The sequence below is a fragment of the Cherax quadricarinatus genome, chromosome 2, assembly GCF_038502225.1.
Source record: "Cherax quadricarinatus isolate ZL_2023a chromosome 2, ASM3850222v1, whole genome shotgun sequence".
Lineage (NCBI taxonomy): Eukaryota > Metazoa > Arthropoda > Malacostraca > Decapoda > Parastacidae > Cherax > Cherax quadricarinatus.
In genome coordinates, this window is record NC_091293.1 from 77590333 (window position 1) to 77610457 (window position 20125).

The window sequence follows — 20125 nt, forward strand, 5'->3', positions numbered from 1 at the left end:
TCTTAAATCTCTCAAACCAACCTTTGCTGGCTATAAATTCACCAATATGAACACTAGTTCCAGGCATTTTTCCCTGTTCACCTGGGTGTTAGTCGACTGGTGTGGGTTGCATCCTGGGAGACAAGATTAAGGACCCCAATGGAAATAAGTTAGACAGTCTTTGATGACACTGACTTTTTTGGGTTATCCTGGGTGGCTAACCCTCTGAGGTTAATTGCTTCTTGGTATTCTCAATAAGCCACACCAACAACGGTGCTACAGCAGCAGCAGCAGCAGCAGCTGACAGTGCTACAGCAACAGCAGACGGTACTACAGCAGCAGCAGCTGACGGTGGTACAGCAGCAGCAGCAGCTGACGGTGGTACAGCAGCAGCAGCAGCTGACGGTGCTTGTTACGGCCCCTGCCAAACTAGCGGTTAAATAGTTAACCTGCCGGCCGGCAGTACCACATGGTACGTCATCAAACTCATTGTGGGGACTGCTGAGCCGGCCTTAGAGCAATAAGTACCTGACCACCTCACGGTACGCATCTAAGCAGTAGGTACCTGAACACCTAATTGTACACATCTACTGGCTTTAGAAGCATTAAGTACCTGAACACCTAACGGTACACATCTAAGCAGTAAGTACCTGAACACCTCACGGTACGCACTGCAGCATTATGGACCTGAACACCTCATGGTACGCATCTAAGCAGTAGGTACCTGAACACCTAATCGTACACATCTACTGGCTTTAGAAGCAGTAAGTACCTGAATACCTCACGGTACACATCTACTGGCCTTAGCAGCAGTAGGTACCTGAACACCTCACGGTACGCATCGAAGCAGTAGTTACCAGAACACCTAATGGTACACATCTACTGGCAGTAGAGAGTATTCTACTGACTTCTACTGGCGTTAGAGGAAGCGCTCACCGCAGCTCACTGAGTCTGTTGGCCTCATTTATTTGACTGCCGCATTCAGTGAGCTTGCAGCATGGTGTTTGGCAAGCAGGATTAACTGGACCACCTTGCGGTGTGTCAACCGGCTTTGGAGAGTATTTACAGGACTACCGGTGATGTCTGCGGTTCACCGCCTACGCTGGTCAACTGTGGGCCGGAGTCAACTGATGCTGTTTTAGTGGGACACTACATGAAGAAAAGGTTGGAGTGTTACACTGAACTGAGCTAGGACCGTAGTGTGACACTTAGGGAAGTATGATGGAGTGGAACACTGAGATATGCTACAGGACCGTAGTGGAACACTGAGAAGAAAAGGGTGTCGTGTGACACTGAAGATGGTCAGGTTGTAGTGTACATTGAATAGTATCATGTGACTGGCTTTAAGAAAGACGCTGTGGGTGATAGTGTGCGACGCAGAGACAAGGGTGTCAAGAGTGACACAGTAGAGATATTGTGTATGACGCAGAGAAAAGGGTGTCGTGTGACACGGAGAGTAGGAGTGTTGTGCGACACAGAAAAGGGTGTCTAGTGGACACGGTTGAGCAGGAGCGTCATTACACAGAAGAAAGGGTGTCAAGTGACACAGTTGAGAGGGAGCGTCACACCACACCACGGATAAGTGTCGTGAGAGACACGGAGCGTCATAAGGAGTTGATTGTAATTTATTATTGCAAATGTTACGTATAATTCATTATTTTAGCATAGATATATACAGTGGACCCCCGCATAACGATGGCATCACATAGCGATTATTTCGCATACCGCTTACTTTAATTGCAAAAATTTTGCCTCACATACCGCTTAAAAACCCGCTTACCGATTTTCGTCCGAGACGCGCTCACATGTTCCGCCGGTGGCATTGTTTACCAGCCAGCCTCCACGGTAACATCCAAGCATACAATCGGAATATTTCGTATTATTACAGTGTTTTCGGTGCTTTTTCTGGAAAATAAGTGACCATGGGCCCCAAGAAAGCTTCTAGTGCCAACCCTACAGCAATAAGGGTGAGAATTACAATAGAGATGAAGAAAAAGATCATTGATAAGTATGAAAGTGGAGTGCATGTCTCCGAGCTGGCCAGGTTGTATAATAAACCCCAATCAACCATCGCTACTATTGGTGGTACAGCTGCTGCTGCTGTTGCTGCACTGTCAGCTGCTGCTGCAGCACCGTTGTTGGTGTGGCTTATTGAGAATACCAAGAAACAATTAACCCCAGAGGATTTGCCACCCAGGATAACCCAAAAAAGTCAGTGTCATCGAAGACTGTCGATGGCCTCCACTCCAAACCAACAGATACAGATACTAATGCCGGAAAAAAAATCCCCCCCCAGTACCAACAATACCACCAGTCCGATAACATTCTTCTTTGCAAATATACAGGGTCTAAAGCCAGCAACAACAAAATACCTTTCATCCGTGGACTGCTTGCAGAGGCAAAGGCAATGTTCGCGGCTTTCACTGAGACCCACATAAAGGATCACTTGGACAACGAAATATGGATCCCAGGTTACAACCTATACAGATGTGACAGAGTGAACAGGCAAAAAGGGGGGGTTGGCCTGTACATTGCAGAGTCACTTGTTTGCACAGAACTGCTAAATGCCTCAAATGATGTAGTGGAAGTTTTAGCAGTAAAGGTGTGATAGTCTACAAGCCTCCGGATGCAACATCCCAGCAATTCCAGGAACAGCTGTTAAAAATTGACCACTGTCTGGAAAACCTTCCAGCTCCTGCACCCAACATCTTGCTCCTGGGGGATTTCAACTTAAGGCACCTAAAATGGAGGAATATAGCAAATAATATTGTTGCAGTAATAATACCAGGAGGCAGCTCTGATGAAAACTCACACTCACGCGAGCTTTTAAATCTCTGCACAAAATTCAATTTAAACCAGCAAATAATAGAGCCTACTAGACTGGAGAATACACTAGACCTCATCTTCACTAACAATGATGATCTGATAAGAAATATCACCATATCAAAAACAATATACTCAGATCACAACATAATTGAGGTTCAGTCATGTATGCGCGGAGCCCCAGACCGCCATAATGAGATTAGTCACGAGGGAGCATTCACCAAATTCAACTTCAATAACAAAAACAAAGTGGGACCAAGTAAACCAAGTCCTAACCGATATAAGCTGGGAAGATATACTAAGCAACACAGACCCCAACTTATGCCTAGAACAGATTAACTCGGTAGCACTCGATGTATGCACAAGGCTTATTCCTCTAAGAAAAAGGAGGAGTAGATGTAAAACAGAAAGAGACAGGCGCTCCCTTTACAGGCGACGGAAAAGAATAACAGAGCGGCTAAAAGAGGTCAATATATCTGAAATGCGTAGGGAGACACTGGTCAGAGAAATAGCAAGCATCGAACTTAAGCTAAAAGAATCCTTTAGGAGTCAGGAATCGCGGGAAGAACTAAAAGCCATAAATGAAATCGAAAGAAACCCAAAGTATTTCTTCTCCTATGCCAAATCAAAATCGAGAACAACGTCCAGTATTGGGCCCCTACTTAAACAAGATGGGTCCTACACAGATGACAACAAGGAAATGAGTGAGCTACTCAAGTCCCAATATGACTCAGTTTTTAGCAAGCCGCTAACCAGACTGAGAGTCGAAGATCAAAATGAATTTTTTATGAGAGAGCCACAAAATTTGATTAACACAAGCCTATCCGATGTTATCCTGACTCCAAATGACTTCGAACAGGCGATAAATGACATGCCCATGCACTCTGCCCCAGGGCCAGACTCATGGAACTCTGTGTTCATCAAGAACTGCAAGAAGCCCCTATCACGAGCCTTTTCCATCCTATGGAGAGGGAGCATGGACACGGGGGTCGTCCCTCAGTTACTAAAAACAACAGACATAGCCCCACTCCACAAAGGGGGCAGTAAAGCAATAGCAAAGAACTACAGACCAATAGCACTAACATCCCATATCATAAAAATCTTTGAAAGGGTCCTAAGAAGCAAGATCACCACGCATCTAGAAACCCATCAGTTACACAACCCAGGGCAACATGGGTTTAGAACAGGTCGCTCCTGTCTGTCTCAACTATTGGACCACTACGACAAGGTCCTAAATGCACTAGAAGACAAAAAGAATGCAGATGTAATATATACAGACTTTGCAAAAGCCTTCGACAAGTGTGACCATGGCGTAATAGCGCACAAAATGCGTGCTAAAGGAATAACAGGAAAAGTCGGTCGATGGATCTATAATTTCCTCACTAACAGAACACAGAGAGTAGTCGTCAACAGAGTAAAGTCCGAGGCAGCTACGGTGAAAAGCTCTGTTCCACAAGGCACAGTACTCGCTCCCATCTTGTTCCTCATCCTTATATCCGACATAGACAAGGATGTCAGCCACAGCACCGTGTCTTCCTTTGCAGATGACACCCGAATCTGCATGACAGTGTCTTCCATTGCAGACACTGCAAAGCTCCAGGCAGACATCAACCAAATCTTTCAGTGGGCTGCAGAAAACAATATGAAGTTCAACGATGAGAAATTTCAATTACTCAGATATGGTAAACATGAGGAAATTAAATCTTCATCAGAGTACAAAACAAATTCTGGCCACAAAATAGAGCGAAACACCAACGTCAAAGACCTGGGAGTGATCATGTCGGAGGATCTCACCTTCAAGGACCATAACATTGTATCAATCACATCTGCTAGAAAAATGACAGGATGGATAATGAGAACCTTCAAAACTAGGGAGGCCAAGCCCATGATGACACTCTTCAGGTCACTTGTTCTATCTAGGCTGGAATATTGCTGCACACTAACAGCACCTTTCAAGGCAGGTGAAATTGCCGACCTAGAAAATGTACAGAGAACTTTCACGGCGCGCATAACGGAGATAAAACACCTCAATTATTGGGAGCGCTTGAGGTTCCTAAACCTGTATTCCCTGGAACGCAGGAGGGAGAGATACATGATTATATACACCTGGAAAATCCTAGAGGGACTAGTACCGAACTTGCACACGAAAATCACCCACTACGAAAGCAAAAGACTTGGCAGACGATGCACCATCCCCCCAATGAAAAGCAGGGGTGTCACTAGCACGTTAAGAGACCATACAATAAGTGTCAGGGGCCCGAGACTGTTCAACTGCCTCCCAGCACACATAAGGGGGATTACCAACAGACCCCTGGCAGTCTTCAAGCTGGCACTGGACAAGCACCTAAAGTCAGTTCCGGATCAGCCGGGCTGTGGCTCGTGTGTTGGTTTGCGTGCAGCCAGCAGCAACAGCCTGGTTGATCAGGCTCTGATCCACCAGGAGGCCTGGTCTCAGACCGGGCCGCGGGGGCGTTGACCCCCGGAACTCTCTCCAGGTAAACTCCAGGCAAATATACTGAACAATACATTTCCAAATTATGCTATTAGTTCTCTAAATGCAGTTTTACATTAAAAAAAACTGCTCTCACCTCTTTCAATAACTGAGAGTTTGGAAATCCTGTTGATGGAAGAGACAAGTCGAGAGACTTATTATTTTTTCTGTCTCTTAAGATCTGCTCCTCCAGTAGCTGCTTTTCAGTCTCTAGTTTTGATTGTGTTCCTTCCAACTCGCACACCAACTGTTGTTTGCTGATCTAAAGAAGAGTTTAAAGAAAATGTAAACATATAGAACAAAACACTGTGCAGCGGCAATGTACTTTCAAGAAATAATCCTAATGCCATAAATGAAAAAGAAAATAATGAACAAGGCAATGCATAGATGGATGACAACCAACACACACACAGGATCTACTTCAGTACACAGTATTTGAAATTAAATCAGCTAACAATTTAGACTATATATACATAGTAGTATCTCACTTATTCCACTTTGTGCTTGTAATAAAACAATTGAAATACTGATCCCAGTCCTGACAGCATGGGAGTGTGAGATCATGCCATAAAGCTTTGAAAAATAAGTACATGGGAAATTTCCCTTGACAAATTGGCTGAAAATATTTCTGAGGTGCTCCATGATACAAGTAAATATGCAGATTTTTGACAGACTAGGACCTTGACAAATCTAGCTCTGCTTTCCTACACAGCAATGCAGGCCTACTGGCCCATACTCTACACACCTACTCTCAGCCAGTCATATGCAACTACTGCTAAACCATTGCTTTCCTAAATAAGAACATAAATGCAGGAAAGCACTACAGCAAACCTACTGACCCATGCTAGGCAGGAAGAATAATCCTTCTCACTTGCATATTTGATCAACCTATTTTTCAAACTACATAAGGTGTTAACTTCAATGACAACTTGGTAGTTTGTTTCACTACTGACAACATTCCTGTTTCAACAAGCAATCAGAATTTAAGATAGAGCAGGTTTATGTAACTTTTCTTTGGCTACAGGTACTGTATTCTATTACTATATAAACCTCGATACATCCAACTAGTAAAACCACATCAACCATCACCAAACATTTCCAGATCAACAAGCTTGACAATACATCCTATGGTATCGAGAGTTTTTTTTATTTTTTTTTTTTTTTTTTTTTTTTTTTTTGAACAAGTCGGCCGTCTCCCACCGAGGCAGGGTGACCCAAAAAAGAAAGAAAAGCCCCAAAAAGAAAATACTTTCATCATCATTCAACACTTTCACCACACTCGCACATTATCACTGTTTTTGCAGAGGTGCTCAGAATACAACAGTCTAGAAGCATACACATATAAAGATACACAACATATCCCTCCAAACTGCCAATATCCCAAACCCCTCCTTAAGAGTGCAGGCATTGTACTTCCCATTTCCAGAACTCAAGTCCGGTTATATAAAATAACCGGTTTCCCTGAATCCCTTCACTAAACATTACCCTGCTCACATCCCAACACCTCGTCAGTTCCCAAATACCATTCGTCTCCATTCACTCCTATCTAACATGCTCACACATGCTTAAATAACAAAAAAAGGCACAATACCGTGACTGGAACGATACACAAATAACCCGCACATAGAAGAGAGGAGCTTACAACGACGTTTTGGTCCGACTTGGACCATTTACAAAGTCACACTAACCAAAAGTGGAGCAGGACGGCTATGTAGGCGGCGGCGGCGGCAGCAGTAGCAGCAGGAGGAGGAGGAGGAGGAGGAGGGAACTAAGGAGGAGGAGCCAGTCAAATATAAAGAAAGGGGAGCACTGCAAGGGAGCTAAGTGCCCACAGAGGGAGAGCAAGTGCACAGAGGTGGGGGGAAGGGGAAGTGATGAAATAAATAATGAAGGAACAGAAACACGCGACAGAAGAAAGACAAAAAAAGGAAAGAAGAAAGGGGAAGAGGGAGAAGAAGAAAAATGAGGAATCAGGTTAAGTCACGGGTGTCCTGAAGTTTGGAGCATTTTGCAATGTAGTGGGAGAGGAAGGCATCTACAGAGATGAAGCCAGGACTAAGATTCATGCAAGGAAAGTTGTGTATTAGAGAGGATTCAACTAGACGGCGACTGTTAAAGTTGGAAGTAGGGAAGACAGTTTTAGCAGAAGACCAGTCTATAGGATGGCTGTGATCTCTGACGTGACAGAAAAGAGCATTGTTAGTGTCGGCAAGCCTAACACTATTTTTGTGCTCCCTAAGTCTGTCAGAAAGAGATCGGCCAGTTTCTCCAAAGTATTGAAGAGGACAGGAGGAGCAAGAAATAGATTAGACACCAGGAACATCTGTAGAGGGAGGAGAGGTATGAACGAGATTAGTGTGAAGAGTGTTAGTCTGGCGGAAAGTAAGCTTGATGTCTAAGGGACGGAGAGAATTGTTGAGATTAGAAAGACCGGAAATGTAGGGAAGGCAGAGGACAGAAGAGTTCCCAGGAGTAGGGAGTTTGGGAGAAGAAATTACGTTTAGCTCGTGAGAAGGCAGAGTGTATGAAATGGGAAGGGTAGCCAAGACGGGAAAACGAATTATGAAGAGTGAAAATTTCTGCTGGAAGGAACTGAGGATCACAGATGCAGAGGGCACAGAGAAAGAGGGAGATAAGAACACTTTTCTTGACAGGGGAAGCATGATAGCAAAAGTAGTGAATGTACGTGCCACTGTGCATAGGTTTTCGGTAAACGGAAAAGGAAAAACCTGTATCTGAGCGGTGGACATGGACATCAAGGAAAGGAAGCAAGGAATTAGATTCCCATTCAGCTTTAAACTTAATGGAAGGGGCAAGATTATTAAGAGCTTCAAGAAAAGGTTGGAAGAAATTGGAGTCATGAGGCCACAGAGCAAAGATGTCATCCACATAGCGGAGCCAGAGAGAAGGTTGCACATCGATGGTAGGAAGAACAGTCTCGAAGTATTCCATGTAAAGATTAGCAAGGACAGGAGAGAGAGGAGAGCCCATAGCAACACCGAAGGTTTGAGAATAACATTTCCCTTGGAGGGAAAAGGAGTTAGAGTCCACACAGAGGCGGATAAGATCAAGAAAGACTTCAATAGGTATAGGGAGATGTAGAAACCCTTCAAGGGCCTTCTCTCTAAGGAAATCAAGGACATCATCAAGAGGGACATTGGTGAAGAGGGACTCAACGTCAAGACTAAGCATCTTACAGGTTGGGAGAGAGCAAACCCGTTTAATGAAGTCTTGAGAGTGACGGAGGTGGGCAGGAGAAAAAGTACCAAGAAAGGGAGAGAGGGTTTTGGCCAACCAAGAAGCAAGAGAATAAGAGACAGAACCTCTAGAGGATATGATAGGACGAAGAGGAATATCAGGTTCATGAGTTTTGGGAAGGCCATAGAAATAGGGAAGAGAGGGACAGATGACACGAAACCGTTGAACAAGGTCAAAGTCAGGAGGACAGAGGTCGGGGAGAGTCCTTAGTTTCTTGTTGAAAGTTCTCTTGATGCGATCAAGAGGGTTGGAAACGAGAGGAGTGTAGGTACGCAAGTCAGAGAGCAAGACATCAGCTTTACGGAGGTAATCCTCGCGATCAAGGATAACTACCGAATTACCTTTGTCAGAAGATAGTATGACAATGTTAGTGTTAGATTTAAGAGAAGAAAGGGCAAGTTGGTAATGGCGTGGAAAGTGGTGATTCTTAGAAAACAGACTAACAAGAGCAGGAAGGAGAGCGCCAAGAAAAGTGGACAAGTCAGGAAGATTACAGGAGCGAGATTGACGAAAGGAATCAAAAGAGCTAATCAGGGAAATACCAGCGCAAGGAGTAGGCGAAGTGGCAAAGGAAAGGCCAAAACCAAGAAGTTCAGCTCATACTGAGAGAGTGAGACAGAAGACAAGTTAGTAACACAGTCAGTGAGGGAGAATTTAGACCAAGGGCTAGCTGAGATGAGATGTTGAAGTTTATTCTGTAGTTTAGTTTCTGTTCCTTCATTATTTATTTCATCACTTCCTCTTCCCCCCACCTCTGTGCACTTGCTCTCCCTCTATGGGCACTTGGCTCCCTTGCAGTGCTCCCCTTTCTTTATATTTGACTGGCTCCTCCTCCTTAGTTCCCCACTACTACCACCACTACCTCTTCCTGCCTATATATAGCCGTCCTGCTCCACTTCTGGTTAGTGTGACTTTGTAAATGGTCCAAGTCGGACCGAAACATCGTCGTAAGCTCCTCTCTTCTATGTGCAGGTTATTTGTCACACATGCTTGCTGGAAGTCCAAACCCCTTGCACACAAAACCTCCTTTACCCCCTCCCTCCAACCTAATCAAGGACGACCCCTACCCCACCTTCCTTCCCCTACAGATTTATACACTCTCCATGTCATTCTACTCTGATCCATTCTCTCTAAATGACCAAACCACCTCAACAACCCTCTTCAGCCTTCTGACTAATACTTTTATTTACTCCACACCTAATTTCCACACTCTGAATTTCTCTGCATAATATTTACACCACACATTACCCTTAGACAGGACATCTCCACTGCCTCCAACCGCCTCCTCACTGCAGTATTTACAACCCAAGCTTCACACCCATATAAGAGTGTTGGTACTACAATACTTTCATACATTCCCTTCTTTGCCTCCATAGATAACATTTTTTGCCTCCACATATGCCTCAATGCACCACTCACCTTTTCTCCATCAATTCTATGATTAACCTCATCCTTCATAAATCCATCCGCTGGCACGTCAACTCCCAAATATCTAAAAACCTTCACTTCTTCCATACTCCTCCTCCCCAATTTGATATGCAATTTTTTTTTTATCTAAATGATTTGATACTTTCATCACCTTACTCTTTTCTATGTTCACTTTCAACTTTCTACCTTTAAACACACTCCCAAATTCGTCCACTAACCATGGCAATTTTCCTTTAGAATCTCCCATAAGCACAGTATCATCAGCAAAAAGTAACTGTCACTTCCCATTTTGTATTTAATTCCCCATAATTTAATCCCACCCCTCTCCCGAACACCCTAGCATTTACTTCCTTTACAACCCCATCTATAAATATATTAAACAACCATGGTGACATTACACATCCCTGTCTAAGACCTACTTTTACCGGGAAGTAGTCTCCCTCTCTTCTACACACCCTAACCTGAGCCTCACTATCCTCATAAAAACTCTTTACAGCATTTAGTAACTTACCACCTATTCCATATACTTGCAACATCTGCCACATTGCTTCCCTATCCACTCTATCATATGCCTTTTCTAAATCCATAAATGCAATAAAAACTTCCCTACCTTTATCTAAATACTGCTCACATATATGCTTCAATGTAAACACTTGATCTACACATCCCCTACCCACTCTTAAACCTCCTTGCTCATCCACAATTCTACATTCTGTCTTACCTCTAATTCTTTCAATAATAACCCTACTGTACATTTTTCCTGGTATACTCAGTAAGTTAAACTTATTCCTCTATAATTTTTACAATCTCTCTTGTCCCCTTTCCCTTTATATAAAGGGACTATACACGCTCTACCAATCCCTAGGTACCTTCCCCTCTTTCATACATTTATTAACCCTTTGAGGGTTTCGGCCATACTAGTACGGCTTACGACCCAGGGTTTTCGACGTACTAGTATGCCTAAATTCTAGCGCCCTCAAATCTGGTGAGAAAAAGCTGGCAGGCCTACATATGAAAGAATGGGTCTATGTGGTCAGTGTGCGGAGTGTAAAAAAAATCCTGCAGCACACATTGCGTAAAGAGAAAAAAAAAACTTTGACCGTGTTTTTGGAATAAAACAGTGACTTTGCACTGTATTTTCGTATGGTATTTATTGTTGTATTCTACTTTTCTTGGTCTCATTTTGTAGAATGGAAGACATGTTACAAAAATTGATATGATTTTGACTGGTTTTACAATGAAAAGTACCTTGAAATTAAGCGCAAAGTAGCAGAAATGTTCGATTTTTATCAAAGTTCAAAAGTAAACAAATCATGCGAAGCGTCCAACACATGTCAACTGGCGAGTCTAATATTCTTTCACAAGTACGCTGATATTATTTATACCATTTCTACACCAATGCAGCAGTCTGCATAACAGTAAATCTTCTATTTTTTGTAATAATAAAAATTCAACCTGGAAAGCCAAAGAAATATAAGAGGGGCCTTGGGATGTGACTAACGAACAGAGAACTTGTTATTTTAGCGCCAGGAATGTCTTTCTTGTTTATTCTGGACCCTATTCGGAAATTGGCATCTTTTGAAATTTGTGTGAAATTGGCAAAATTGCTAAATTCTGACCATTTTATTGGATAGCTGATATTGGTAAATGGGTGGTTTCTTGTAAGCATTCGATAGAAAAAATGGAGTTCTAGCGAAATAGTTATGATTTTTGTCGACTAGTACATTGGAATTGGGCAAAAATAGGGCTCAAAGTGGGCAAAATCGTCAATGCGTAAATATCGTCGAGACCGCTAACTTCGCGAGAGCATAATTCTGTGAGTTTTCCATCAAAATTCACACTTTTGGTGTCTTTATGATCGGGAAAAGATTCTCTATCTTTTCACTATATCCCCCCCTGCTTTTAACATTTCTGTCATGATCCTGTCAGTTCCAGCTGCTTTACCCCCTTTCATTCTACGTAATACCTCACGCACCTCCCCCACACTCACATCCTGCTCTTCTTCACTCCTAAGAGATGGTATACCTCCCTGGCCAGTGCATGAAATTACCGCCTCCCTTTCTTCGTCGACATTTAAAAGTTCAAAATATTCTGGCCATCTACCCAAAACCTCTATCTCCCCATCTACTAACTCCCTTACTCTGTTTTTAACTGACAAATCCATTTGTTCCCTAGGCTTTCTTAACTTGTTTAACTCACTCCAAAATTTTTTATTTTCATTAAAATTTCTTGACAGTGCCTCTCCCACTATCATCCACTCTCCTTTTGCACTCTCTTCACCTTTCTTTTACTCTCCATGTACTCTGTTCTCATAACACTTTCCTCCTGCACCCACCCTCCTATAACCACAAACTTCTGCTCCACATTCTAATACTGCATTTTCAAAATTATTCTAACCGTCTTCAACCCCCCACTACTCATACCCGCACCAGCCCACCTTTCTGCCAATAGTTGCTTATATTTCACCAGAACTTCTTCCTCCCTTAGTTTATACACTTTCACCTCCCTCTTACTTGCTGTTGCCATTTTCCTCTTATCCCATCTACCTCTTACTCTAACTGTAGCTACAACTAAATAATGATCCGATATATCCGATATAATCTTGCCACCCTCAACACCACTGTTAATGAGGAGCTGATCAAAATATCGACTTGGATGACAGCCAATAAACTTACGCTTAACACTGACAAAACCTACTATATTATGTTTGGTAGCAGAGCAGGAGATGCACAAATTAACATTAAGATCGACAACACTCTAATTACCAGACATAACGAGGGCAAATTCCTAGGCCTATACCTTACAACAACCTGAATTTCAGCACCCATATCCAACACATAACCAAAAAAGTATCCAAAACAGTTGGGATCCTCTCCAAGATACGATACTACGTGCCGCAAAATGCCCTTCTCACACTATACCACTCACTTATTTATCCATACCTCACCTATGCTATTTGTGCTTGGGGATCAACTGCAGCAACACACCTAAAGCCAATAATAACCCAACAAAAAGCTGCAGTAAGAATAATCACTAAATCCCATCCCTGGCAACACCCCCCCCCCCACTCTTCATAGATCTAAACTTACTCCCTGTTCAGTACATCCACACTTACTACTGTGCAATCTACATCCACAGGACCTTAAACTCCAATATCAACCTTGACCTAAAACGCTTTCTTGATAGTTGTGACAGAACCCACAGGCATAACACCAGACACAAACATCTCTACGACATTCCCCATGTCCGGCTAAACCTTTACAAAAATTCAATATGTCAAAGGCCCCAAAATCTGGAACAGCCTACCTGAGAACTCTAGAACTGCAGACACATTCATCACCTTCAAAACTACCATTAGAAAACATCTTATCTCCCTGATAAACCCCATCAACTAACTACACGAATACCACCTGGTGGTTCACACTTACACTCACTCACCCATTTGACCATAAACAGAAATATTAATCTCAATCTTAAAATAATGAATCCTATGATACTCCAATACTGAAACTATGTACTGTGCCAAAACAAAAGCATTCACATTGCTAAACTCACAAACTAGTATTTAGTCACTTAGCCATAATACCAACTTACCTCATAATTTGTAATATTTTAAAATAATTAAACTAAGTCTGCCCAAAGTGCCTAGCCACGCCAGGCGTTCTAGTGGTACACTCTGTAATCATTATTTAACTACATGTAAACCACACAACAACCAAATTCTGTAAATTCAACATTGTAATCTTTATAGAGAATAAACTTTGAACTTTGAATCAGTTGCCCCTCTATAAACATTTACATCCTGGAGCCTACCCACCAATACGTAATCGAACAAACTACTTTCATTACGTGCTACATCATACCTTGTATATTTATTTATCCTCTTTTTCATAAAATATGTATTACTTATTACCAAACCTCTTTCTACACATAGCTCAATTAAAGGCTCCCCATTTTCATTTACCCCTGGCACCCCAAATTTACCTACTACTCCCTCCACAACATTTTTACCCACTTTAGCATTAAAATCCCCAACCACAAGTACTCTCACACTTGGTTCAAAACTCCCCACGCATTCACTCAACATTTCCCAAAATCTCTCTCTCTCCTCTATACTTCTCTGTTCCCCAGGTGCATATACGCTTACTATAACCCACTTCTCACATCCAACCTTTATTTTACTCAACATAATCCTTGAATTAATACATTTATGGTCCCTCTTTTCCTGCCATAGCTTATCCTTCAACATTATTGCTACTCCTTCTTTAGCTCTAACTATTAGAAATCCCTGACCTAATCCCATTTATTCCTCTCCACTGAAACTCACCCACTCCCTTCAGCTTTGTTTCACTTAAAGCCAGGACATCCAGCTTCTTCTCAGTCATAACACCCATCATCATCTCTTTCTTTTCATTCCCACAACATCCATGCACATTCAGGCTTCCCATTGAGAATTTTCTTCTCATTCTTTTTACTAATTATTACAGAAAAAGGGGTTACTAGCCCATTGTTCCCGGCATTTTAGTCGACTTTTACAACACGCATGGCTTACGGAGGAAAGATTCTAATTCCACTTCCCCATGGATATAAAAGGAAAAGTAATAGGAACAAGAACTAAGATAAAATCAAAGAAAACTCAGATGAGTGTGTATATAAATAAACGTGTACATGTATGTTTAGTGTGACCTAAGTGTAAGTAGAAGTAGCAAGACGTACCTGTAATCTTGCATATTTATGAGACAGGCAAAAGACACCAGCAATCCTACCATCATGTAAAACAATTACAGGCTTTCATTTTACTCTCACTTGGCAGGACGGTAGTACCTCCCTGGGTGGATGCTGTCTACCAACCTACTACCTATAAACATGTATTAACATTTAAAAATATACCAGAAATGCTATAAATGGTGCAAATGTGGCATCAAAACAATATTAGAGGTAGTTGACACAAACTCACTACTATTATAGTATGCTCCTCACTTAGTGACAAATTTGTTAACCAACGTGGTCTTAGGAATGGAACTCAGTCGTTAAGCGAGGAGAGGCTGTATTAAGGCCCTACTATATTAGTTTCCATGTGATAGCTAATGAATATCTATTGATTATTTTCAGATCTTGAATGCTGATATTTTATTGCATAAGAAACTTACACCATACTCTGTATTACATGTATTTCCTTGGTGTACATTAAGGTAGAGGGGACTGGGCTTAAGGAATATGGTGAAATCCTTCTTGGATCACACAGAAACCAAAACACACGTAGTTATACTTAGTTTATCTGTATGGTCTTAGATTTCATTTCTTCATGAAGGATGTAACATGTGTGTGATCCTCCTATTAGCTATTTTTTAGCTTAAGACTATTTACTTTGTTTTATACTTAATTCAAACTATAGATTCACTACAAATCTTATGATTACAAGCATTGATCCTGATACCAACCTCTTATTTAATGACTTAAATGAATCAAACAGTTACTGTAATTACTACACTGCAGAACAATCAAAGGCACTTCTCAGTGCCAACAACAACATAACTATCTTTAACTACAATATCAGATCTTTAAGCAAGCATTACGATGACCTCATAGCATTACTAAATTCCTTACATGCCAATATGTCCATCATTACACTAACTGAAACCTGGCTAAAGCCTGATAGTACAGATGTCTATGCCATTCCTGGTTACACAGCCATACACAACTGTAGGCCAGACCAACAAGGGGGTGGCACAGCCATATACTACTCAGACCAACTAAAATGTATCACTAATACTTGCACAAGGGATGAACATGGGGAATATATAATAGCTAAATTCAAATAGTCATATAGTCGGACTTGAGTCCTGGAAATGGGAAGTACAATGCCTGTACTTTAAAGGAGGGGTTTGGGATATTGGCAGTTTGGAGGGATATGTTGTGTATCTTTATGTGTGTATGCTTCTAGACTGTTGTATTCTGAGCATCTCTGCAAAAACAGTGATAATGTGCGAGTGTGGTGAAAGTGTTGAATGATGATGAAAGTATTTTCTTTTTGGGGATTTTCTTTCTTTTTTTGGGTCACCCTGCCTCGGTGGGAGACGGCCGACTTGTTGAGGAAAAAAAAAAAAAAAAAAAAAAAAAAAAAATCAAATCCAAGTACCTACAAAAACCTCTCACATTGATAAACATCTACAAAGTTCCACAGTCAAACATTAGCCAATTTAGTCAAAATCTAGGAAGTATGATAACTGATGCACGCATGAACAAAGATCACTTACTACTCTCAGGTGACTTCAATATAAATCTCCTGCAAGACCAGGACCCACACGTTACTGAATTCACAAAAACAATGAGTAACTGTATGTTACTACCAACAGTAACAAAACCTACAAGAGTTACAGAGACTAGTGTTTCCCTACTTGACCACATCTGGACCAACACCATATCCCCTTTAAAATCAGGCATAATTACAGATAATACCACAGACCACTACCCTACTTTCCTCATAACTCTTGGTAAACTACCCCAAGACACTACTAAAGTCAACTTCAGACTTCACAATGAGGCAGCCATTAATAACTTCACAACAGCAATAGCAAACATTGATTGGCACACTGAGCTAGAAACCTATACAGATATTGACGAATGTATTAATAATTTTCTAAAAAAAAAACCAATACCTCTATAACAAGCACTGCTCTAAAAAAACTAAACAGATGACAGCAAAGAGACTGAACAGTCCCTGGCTAACACCCAGCATTCTCAAATCCATAAATACAAAACACCAATATGAAAAACAGTACAGAATGGGTCACATAACCAGAGACCAAACAAAACGTTACTCGTCAATCCTAACCAGCCTGATAAGGGCAAAAAAATGGTATTATGAGAACAGATTATCCAACTTACGAGGTGATATAAAAAAGACCTGGAAAACCCTATCAGAAATTCTGGGAACAAAAAAGATATCACGAAATAGCGAAATAAAATTAGCAAAATCAGATGAACCCCAACTCCCACCAACAGAAACAGCAAACAGACTCAATGATTTCTTCTCCACTATAGGACAAAACCTTGCCAATAAAATCCCAAGCTCAGATACCCCACCAAATGACTACCTCACCGGCAACTACCCGAACACACTGTTCCTAGCTCCGACTAACCCATACGAAGTCCCCCTTATTATCAACGCACTAAAAAACAAGGCAGGAGATTTAAATACCTTACCACCCTTTATATACAAAAAAGTGTCACAAGTGCTATCACCAATCATTGCAACACTCTTTAACAAATCCATTGAATCCTCCACCTTCCCTACAGTACTCAAAATAGCAAGGGTCACCCCAATCCACAAAGGAGGAGACCAACCAGAGTTGAATAACTATAGGCCAATATCCAACTTACACCCTCTCTCAAAAATCTTCGAAAAATTAATTCATAAACGAATCTACTCCTACCTTATCTCCCAAAACATACTCAACCCCTGCCAATTTGGATTCAGGCCTAATAAAAATACTAATGTTGCTATTATACACATGCTAGAACATATATACACTGCAATAGAGAAAAAAAAAGTCCCACTGGGGATCTTCATTGACTTACGTAAAGCTTTTGATACAGTTGACCATGACTTGCTCCACGTAAAATTGTCACACTATGGTATAAGAGGGCACTCCCTCAACTACCTCAAGTCATACCTCAGCAACAGAAGCCAATATGTGTACGCAAATGGGGCAAACTCTTCTGCGCAACCAATTACAGTTGGTGTCCCACAGGGAAGTGTCCTTGGCCCTCTTCTCTTTCTCCTATACATAAATGACCTTCCAAATGCTTCGCAATTACTCAAACCCACACTATTTGCAGATGACACTACATACGTCTTCTCTCACCCGAGCCCAGTCACGCTAGCCAATACTGTAAATACCGAATTACAGAAAATATCTACCTGGATGAGGACTAACAAACTTACACTAAACATTGACAAAACCTACTTCATTCAGTTTGGTAACAGAGCTACAGATGTCCCTCTTAACATAATGATAAACGGATCACCTATCACAAAACTAACAGAGGGAAAATTCTTAGGAATCCAGATTGATAATAGACTCAAATTTCATACACATATACAACAAATTTCTAAGAAAATTTCCAAGACTGTAGGCATACTATCGAAGATACAGTACTATGTTCCACAGTCAGCCCTCCTGGCCCTATATCACTCTCTTATTTACCCCTATCTCACCTATGGAATTTGTGCATGGGGCTCAACAACAATTAACCATCTCAGACCACTAATTACTCAACAAAAGGCTGCAGTTAGAATGATAACAAATTCTCACTACAGGCAGCACACTCCACCAATATTCAATACACTAAACCTACTCACCATACAAAACATCCATACTTATTACTGCACCTATTACATACATAGAACACTTAACTCTGATATTAACCCTCCCCTCAAACATCTCCTTGCCAACCTCAACAGAACACATGACCATAACACAAGGCACAGATCACTCTTTGATGTTCCTCGTGTCCATCTCACACTATGCAAAAACTCAATGCACATAAAAGGCCCTAAAATCTGGAATTCATTACCTGTAAATATAAAAGAAACACTACCTGTTTATAAATTCAAGTCTCTTCTCAAAGATCACTTACTCACCCAAAACCAAATAAATACTGAATAACTGAACCTTATAAATTGTATATCTTAAATGTTTCTCACAATTATATCACATAAATGTTAAACCTAAAACTGAATCTAACTTTATTATTTTTTAAATACACTACCTAACAGAATCACTACCTAACTGAATGCAACCATATGACCTGTCTTTGTAATACTCACTTGTGCTTTATAGTAATCTGTTTACATTAATGTTTTATCACTGATTTCATCATTGCTTAGTTAACCTTAAGTTAATTTTAAGCCAGCCCGTAATGCTATGCATAGTATAAGTGGCTTTGGCATGCTGCTCTTATCTGTATTTTTTTGTACCTCTGTATGTGTGCTCAAATGATGCCTGAATTATTCGAAGAATATTACCTTCTGATACTGTATGAACATCTTGAGATGGATAACTACTACAGTCATGGCAGGAATATTCAACTCACAGGGGTCATACAGCATCTTGGGAAACTGCAGGTAATCAGGTTTGATCCAAGGGAGGTACTGTTCAATTCCTTGGATCATAAACTCTTTACTAGCATCAAGGAATGATGGAGCAATTACTGATATGTGCAAGAATTTAAATGATAGTCTTCATAGTTTCCACCAGCCTAAACTACATGCATGTCTGTGTGTGCATACATGCATGCATGAGCAAAATTAATATGGATACTAAAGAAAGAAGAAAGTTGTTATCGAAATTGTAATAACATATTTAATGGTCAATACAAAAACTTTTCGAAGTTAATAATGATAGAGCAATGATAGGGCCATTTTTTCTCAATTATGATTTCTTTTATAACACTGTATGTGATAGGTCAAATAATGATCTTATGCTTTCAGTCAAATTTGCCTCTTTAAAATCTAGTGATGATACTGATTCCTAACATGTTTATTTTTACAGAGCTACGACCAACAATCAGAAATATGGAAGGTCAATAAGTAACCCTCTAGGTAGTAGGTTGGTAGACAGTAACCACCCAGGGAGGTACTACTGTCCTGCCAAGCGAGTGTAAAACGAAAGCCTGTAATCGTTTTACATGGTAGGATTGCTGGTGCCCTTTTTTCTGTCTCATAAACATGCAAGATTTCAGGTACGTCTTGCTACTTCTACTTGCACTTAGGTCACACTTACACATACATTTTTTTTTTTTTCATCAAGTCGGCCGTCTCCCACCAAGGCAGGGTGACCCAAAAAAGAAAAAATCCCCAAAAAGAAAATACTTTCATCATCATTCAACACTTTCACCACACTCGCACATTATCACTGTTTTTGCAGAGGTGCTCAGAATACAACAGTTTAGAAGCATACACATATAAAGATACACAACATATCCCTCCAAACTGCCAATATCCCAAACCCCTCCTTTAAAGTGCAGGCATTGTACTTCCCATTTCCAGGACTCAAGTCCGACTATATGAAAATAACCGGTTTCCCTGGATCCCTTCACTAAATATTACCCTGCTCACACTCCAACAGATCGTCAGGTCCC

At 41.1% G+C, this 20125-nt stretch overlaps 1 protein-coding gene across 4 annotated transcripts in view; it reads right to left on the reverse strand.

Moving 5' to 3' along the window:
* Positions 1–20125, reverse strand: part of LOC128684368 (kinesin-like protein KIF14) — a 269582-nt gene that overhangs the window by 74677 nt on the left and 174780 nt on the right. For all 4 annotated transcript variants that reach the window (XM_070089073.1, XM_070089083.1, XM_070089065.1 and 1 more), the window contains one exon: positions 5391–5555. In XM_070089073.1, coding sequence (XP_069945174.1) covers positions 5391–5555 — 165 coding nt within the window. The remainder of the gene's footprint in view (positions 1–5390; positions 5556–20125) is intronic.